Source organism: Rhagoletis zephyria, unplaced genomic scaffold, assembly GCF_001687245.7.
Source record: "Rhagoletis zephyria isolate East Lansing unplaced genomic scaffold, Rhagoletis_zephyria_1.1 Rzeph_scaffold_00005, whole genome shotgun sequence".
Lineage (NCBI taxonomy): Eukaryota > Metazoa > Arthropoda > Insecta > Diptera > Tephritidae > Rhagoletis > Rhagoletis zephyria.
Window position 1 is genome coordinate 304,560 of NW_016157089.1, and position 7,355 is coordinate 311,914.

The window sequence follows — 7,355 nt, forward strand, 5'->3', positions numbered from 1 at the left end:
TTTATATGAATATGAAGCACATTTAACTGATGAAAACATAAATTGTTTTTAAATTGGATGTTTACATAAATCTCATAATTTTGAGCTCTTTTGCAGTTTTTTTTACAGCTAAATAGCACAAGAATTGCGTAATTCACGTAGATATATTAATATTTCGTTCAATATTTCGTTTAAAATGCCAGATTTTCTGCAAATACATTACAATTTACAAAGGCTGCGTTTCTTTATACATTCTGGATAATCTCATTTCACAGACGGAATAAACAGAATGCGTTTGAAATATACGTTAACATATCATCAGGAACCTTTTAAAGAATAAGTAAACAAAAAAGTTTATTCCAAACGTTCAAATGAATAAAGAAATGCTGCCAAAAGGAATTTCACTACTAATTTCCTACTTCGTGTACTTTTTTACTACCATTTTCGCAACAAGGGATTGCATTCTTCCCACAGAAAGAAAGGGGAAGAATGCAATCCCTTGTTGCGAAAATGGTAGTAGAAAAGTACGCAAAGTAGGCAATTAGTAGTGAAATTCCTTTTGTAAATTGTCATGTATTTGCAGAAACTCGAGCATTTTAAACGAAATATTGAACGAAATATACATCTACGTGAATTACGTAATTATTGTGCCATTTAGCTGTATAAAAACTGCAAAAGGATTCAAAATTAAAATAAAACAACTATAAGATTTATGTAAACATCCAATTTAAAAACAATTTATTTTTTCATCAGTTAAATGTGCTTCATATTCATATAAAAATAAACATATTGCACAAAAGCTTATTCTTCTATTTCAAGTGACCAGACTGTTGCTGAAGCCAGCGATCCCACGCCCAAATTTCCAAAACACTCGTTTATGTAGTGAGATGTTTGAAATAATTTAGTATTTTCAGGGATCTATCTGGATTTTATTTAATAATGTAGAATTTCTCACGCTCCTTGTAAGAAGTAAAGGCAGAAAGGAGAGAAAACGTAATGTCAAAAAACATCCTTAAGAAAACTAACTGCCATCCCTAAATTGGCGCGTCAAGCGCCAAACAACTGTCAAAAATCCTCATGCCCATACAATTTGTATGAAGCATCCCACAATAACGCGGCGCTAACGCCGAGCAAATGGAATTTTCATTTTTGACAGGGCGTTACGTGTTGAAGTTGGATGCGGAAGACGGAAAGAAAGAGAAAGGACAAAAAAGTGAAAGAGGAAACGAGAATAAAAACGAGAGGATCTGAGAAAACGTCAAAAATTACGACGCGTTGATTTGGGGATAGCGCGCGCTGACACTCGTCGACAATGGATAACGCAACGCTTAGCGCTCCAATTTAGGGACGGCAGTTATCTTTTGCCGTCACAGGGTGGCACATCGCAGTGCTGCCTTAACACAGTCTATCGATAGTGTCGCCGATAGTTTGGCAGCTGTATGAGCTATCTCTACTCATCTATAGGGGAAAAAATTAAACTAAATTATATTAACAACTCTAACATGTAGACAAATTCTGATTTTATCAACATGTCGACAACGCAAGTAAATTTTTCTTCGAGCAAGGAGCTAGAGGTGATAGAATATCCAGCTAAGGTTGTTAATGCAGAAAAAATGTTAGGAACACTAGGTGGTATCACCAATATATCGCAGGTTGGTAAAAAATGTGAAATACGGTAGAAGGAATAAATTATTGACCGCCAGCCTGTCGGAAACTATTAAGTTTGATAAAGCAGGATATAAACTGATTTCAAAATAAAAGCAAAAGAACATACATGCATCCATTTTCAGGCTTTGGGAAGCGAACAAAAACGACTAGAACTTCGGTTTCATCCAAAAAATCCCTTTAATAAAGTAGCTGGCGGCGATGTTGTGCAAGGTGCCGGGTTGTTACTATCTGTTAAGGTGCGGCGTTCCAAAAAACACCGAAATCAGCCTTCTGAATATCGACTATGCATCCTTGGACATTGCAAAAGAAGTTTTACATTTAACAGTAAATAGTGTATAATAAAATCGTGATATATATGATATTCTTTAATGTATTTTAAAAAGCTTTATGTGACTTCCAATATCTGCCTTTGTGCAAAGAGCCCCAAACGGAAACTTTAACGTTTAACTTATTAAGTTTATTTCCTCAGTCTGTAACAGACACAAATTATTTTTCGTAAGCTAAATATTCTTACCTAAATATCGGTCTGGAAGAGTAAATTTCTTTTTTTGTAGGCGAACAAGTTTACCATTACTTAGTTTACCTCACACATTTGCTCGGGTCGACACAGTTAATTCGACTATATTTCGGGCTGACCAACAAGATGACGGCCAGCACGATGTGCTGGGTGTAATACAGAAATCGTCATACGACAGCCGCGACATAGTACCCTTCAGTATGACCGATGTTTTTCCGGAACGCCCAGATTTGCAAATTGTCAAGCGAATGAAAATCAAATATGTGTCTGATGAGCAACTACAGAAAGTCAAATCCGTAAGTAATGTCTTACCCGGCGGCTCATAATCTATTAAAGTACAATATTTTAAATTCAAAGCTGTTCGAGGAATGTCCCATCTGGACGCGTATAGCGTTGCTTTATGAATCTGGTGTATCCCATGAAAAGTTGAAATGTATAATACCATCGTTGTCATACTACTTCTCAACGGGACCCTGGCGTACGCTGTACATACGTTACGGCTATGACCCGCGCAAAGACTTCAAAAGTCGTTATTACCAAACATTCGACTACCGATTACGCTTCCGTTCAGGAATGTCTGAATTTGTAAGAATCTTCAACAAAATGTGAAGTATTTATTGTTAATTTTTAGCATAACAAAGGTGGCGAACAGAAGAGATCAACTCAAGAAGCAAAATGAGAGCGCCTACGAAATGAACGAATTGGTTCAAGATATAAATTATCCTTATTTTGAGGAAAACAAACTACCACGTTCGCGTCAATGTATACTGCGAGTAAGTTGGTGGAATATTTATTTAACATATTTTATATTCAAAATTGTATATATTGTCTTAACTACATATTTAGTATTGCGATATTCATATGCCAAAAATTCAAGAGATGATTGAAAAAATACCCTCACCGCGGACGGGAGCAATATGCAATGAGAAGACTGGATGGTTACCAGCAGGGTTCGACATGCAAGTGCGACACATAATGAGTAATTGTATTAAGGAATTATTGCGAAATCATTATCGTAAAGGACAAATCCACGCAGAATTAGACTCCGTAGAGAATTTGGTATATTTTATTGTATCCATGATACACAAATTTACTTGTATCATGATTGTATTTTTTGTAATGTATTGAAAAAAATTTGTTATTTTTCAGGAAGATGCTGAGGGCGAGGTTACATTTGAAGATAATTTAGATAATAGCGATCTAAGTCAAGAAATTTTTGACGAATAAATTTGTTTAAAATGCGAATAAATAAGTCGTTTAAAATGCAGTGATATTTTATAGACATTTCAATTTTTAAATGCAAGCACAGTTGTGTAAAACTTTGTTGAATGAAATTCCATTATTTGATTTATGGTTTGCACCGGTCAAGGAAACGAGGATACAAGCAAACTTCTCGAATGTGATAGCGGTTGAGTAACCAGCAAAGGAAACGTTCTAGTCCTAAGCCATAGCCGCCGTGTGGTTGGGTGCCATAAACTCTTTGATCAGTGTACCAATAATAAGGGGTAGGGTCAATGCCTTCACGCTCATACCCTTTAAGCAATTCGTCAATGTCATGAATCCTCATAGAGCCACCTACAATTTCACCAACATTGGGTAGCAGTACATCGACACTCTCCGTTAAGGAAGCGTCTTCCTCACATTTTGACATATAGAATGATTTAATATCAACTGGAAAACGGCATAGCATTATTGGTTCATTGATTGTATCGGTCATTTTTCGCTCTGGAGCTTCCGGTATGTCCTGTTTAAATAAAAGCACAATTTTGTTTATATTTATTGACAATAATAAAGCTACCAATTTTAAATACCTCGCCAAACTCATAGAATGTACCATCGTCTTTAGTAACGTTGTTTTCCTTTAACCATTTAATAGCATCACCATAATTCATTCGCCGGAAAGGTTTTTTTGGTGGCTTAAAATCAGGGTTGAGCTCATGGACGATGTGTGCCCATGGGGACTTTAAAACACGATCCACAACATCGCATACTAAATCCTCCAAGCGATTCAATAAGTCATCAAATGTAATGAAAGGACATTCGGCTTCAATGTGCGTGTACTCGGCTAAATGGCGTCTTGTTCGGCTTTGCTCTGCACGATAACTTTGTGCAACGCAGAATACATCTCCAAGAGCTGGAATACAAGTCTCTAAATATAGCTGGGAACTTTGAGTTAGATACGCCTCCTCGCTGCATTCATGAAAAGAAGATTTGGAACAAATAAGTCTTAAGTAAATGTAAAAAAAGAGAGAAACATTATAAAGCGACTTTTGTATCATATAAAACGGAAATTTCTAGTGTGCGATGACGCATAAAGTCTTTTGCTATTATAAAAAGTCTTAAGTCAAGGTAAATTACAATATAAATTTTTGTATAAAAGAGAGACAAATTTTAAAGTCTCTTATGTATCGTATAAAACGGAAATTTCTAGTTTGCGATGACGCATAGTCTTTTGATATTATCAGATATTCAATCATGGTACATATGCACATGCACACGGGTTGGGCGGATATTTTTAGGGAGCGTAGATTAACTTCAAAACTGAACTGTATGTAGGTATGTAGTGTTTATTCAAATCTAATTTCTAAATCTCCACTAAACCGTGCGCATATGTATGTACATATATGCCACGACACTGAAAATGTGTCATGCATTGATTTTTTTATTATTTACTATTAATATTAATTGACTTGGGTAAATCCCACCTGAAATATTGTAACTTAAAAAGCGTTGACCCTCCCTCAACTTGTGTCTGTACTAAAGTTGGCGGGGTCACTTCATTGTAGCCTTGATCAAAGAAGTGCCCACGGAAAGCTTGCATTACTACTGATCTCATTTTCAAAACTTTTGATGTGTTTTCGCCACGAATCATGATGTGGCGATTGTCGAGTTGCACATCTGGATGAGCCTCCTCATTGAGAATACTTTCAGCGCCACCAGCTGGTGCCAAGCCAATTAATTCCCAATAATCTACATGTAACTCATGACCACCTGGAGCCTAAACTTTTAAAACATTAGTAATTTAATAACAAAATATCTCATTGCTTACAGATTTGCCAGCGGGCACTGGTTTCAGTACTCCAAATAAAAGAACAGAACTCTCTGTAGTTAAAACAAGCGCTTCATACGTTTGGCATAAACGATCAGTAAGTACGCACTGCAGAAATCCCGTACCATCTCGTAATGTTATAAAAATTAAGCCTTTGCCTTGACGACGTAAGCGATGAACCCAACCGTAAACCTTAATGCGTTCACCGCGATATTCCCCGCCGTGACAAATTTTAATTTTACGCGCTTTAGGTAAGTTTTCATCCTCAACAATTCGAATCTTACGAGCCTCCTCTATGTTTTGCTCCCGCTTTCCGGCATCGTCAGCCTCCCGTTGCTGCTTTTCTGCACTTTTATAGCTCTCGCGTGTAAAAATTTTGAGTACTTTCTTCAGTTGCGATTTTGCAGCAACCTCATACTGGATTTCAGCTTTCGGGTCCTTACTATCTACATATATTGCGGGAAAGGGCTCAGCCTTTGCATGACGCATAGCTTGCAAAATTGTTTTGTAAGGGTTTTCTTCCGTGCCATTGCCATTTTCGTCACTGCCCCGCTTTTCAGAAGTAAATATTGGGCCTATTGTCCAGAAAGGAGTGGAATTAGAATCAAAATAGTCTTTATTTTTGCTTACCAGTGAAGGGAATTGCAGAATTTTCGGAAGCCATTGCGAAAATTATAGTCGTCCGCAGGTTAATTGCATCAGCTGCACTATAATCGTGAATGTAGATGGTTGGCCACGTTTCGCTAGAGTGCTACCACTTAATTCTCCCCTGCAGAAAATACGCAAGTTTATATATCGCACACCGTCTTCAAAAGAGTCACAACTCAAAATATCGCATTTTTGAAATTATGCGCTAAAAATGTACAGACTTTTATTTACCTTTCAGCAAAAGCTGGAGCAAATTTTTGTTATTTGCTAAAAAAAATAAGGTAAAGTATGATTAACATGTGCTACGAAAATAGTTTTTCGTTTTTTAATCAATTACTTTTATGATTAATTTTGCAAGAAGCCAATTTTTTTAAGCATATTCTCAAAAATAATTTATCTGGATTCTCTTAAATATCTGCAGGAAAATATCGTTATCGAATAATCGAAGAGGGTGGGCTTTATACCAAGGCGTATTTAACAAGGTGGTGTTGGCCGTATATAAGTAAAAAATTACACTAGCATATTATACGTTGATATCCATACTGTCATTGGTATGAGTTACAACAAACACATCATTTTGAGGTAATGGCCTCCACGGCGCAAAACCATTGCGTACAATGCGCAATTCTTCCACAATGCGCAAAACTCAGCTGTCGCCCCAACACCACCTCGTTTAATACACCTTGCTTTATACGATGTTTCCACAATTCGTAATTCGCTCTCTAAGTAATTCGTGAATTACCCTGTTACCACTCATTAGTAATTCGTTTGGCAGCTCTAGTTCTTGTTCTTCGCTATTTATTATTATTTTGGTGTACTACAAATATCGAAGATGGAGCTAAAATTGAAGTTATCATCAACAATTTTAATTTCTATAGAGAATATTTTATTAATATTATTCTATAACTTGTAAAAAGTGTGGGCTTTAGTAGTCAGCCGCACCTTGCGTTTTAAGAAAACCAGGTGGAATTATCTATTGAAACTTGGCCAGGATGTTAAGGGAGGTATCCTCTAAAACATGTATAACTAAAAAATATAAACAATATAATTGTTTATAAGTTCTTTGTTGTTAAAATTTCTTAAGACGTTCCACTTGATTTCCTTATCAAAGAGTGCATTTGTCACATACTTTCATATATATATATGCACATAACACTACCTAATAGTTTACACACCTTTATTTTATTTTATCTTGTATAAAAATCACTTTAATCCAACGTTTATTAACTTGTAATTACATTACATTGCACCCATATTTACAATCATGATACAATAACACATGGTTGCAAACTGACACATAAGATGTGTTGTCATACCGTACAAAACAATACAGTAGAAAGAATTGTACGTAGTGAGGGTTAAGCGCTGGTTATACTTGCATTGTGCTGCAGCGCATAACATGAGTACTGCCACATATAGAATCTGTTTAACGAGCTTTGCATACAAGCGATTATCCTACGCAGCGCATGACAGGGCATGGCATCTAAGTCTGGA

General features: G+C 36.2%; 2 protein-coding genes across 2 annotated transcripts; one reads left to right on the forward strand and one right to left on the reverse strand.

Moving 5' to 3' along the window:
• The first annotated feature begins 1,353 nt into the window (after positions 1-1,353).
• l(2)37Cd (general transcription factor IIIC subunit l(2)37Cd) lies at positions 1,354-3,431 on the forward strand. Its single transcript, XM_017630754.1, has 8 exons — positions 1,354-1,631; positions 1,770-1,971; positions 2,031-2,142; positions 2,202-2,460; positions 2,522-2,749; positions 2,806-2,937; positions 3,011-3,223; positions 3,314-3,431. The coding sequence occupies exons 1-8, from the start codon at positions 1,509-1,511 to the stop codon at positions 3,389-3,391; spliced, it is 1,347 nt and encodes a 448-aa protein (XP_017486243.1). The 5' UTR covers positions 1,354-1,508; the 3' UTR covers positions 3,392-3,431.
• AsnRS (asparagine--tRNA ligase) lies at positions 2,942-6,128 on the reverse strand. The gene is made up of 6 exons (XM_017630647.1): positions 6,093-6,128; positions 5,844-5,982; positions 5,214-5,788; positions 4,870-5,162; positions 3,976-4,354; positions 2,942-3,908 (listed from the first exon to the last, which is right to left on the reverse strand). Exons 2-6 carry the CDS (start codon positions 5,875-5,877, stop codon positions 3,513-3,515), a joined length of 1,677 nt encoding a protein of 558 aa, XP_017486136.1. The 5' UTR covers positions 5,878-5,982; positions 6,093-6,128; the 3' UTR covers positions 2,942-3,512.
• Positions 6,129-7,355: the final 1,227 nt, after the last annotated feature.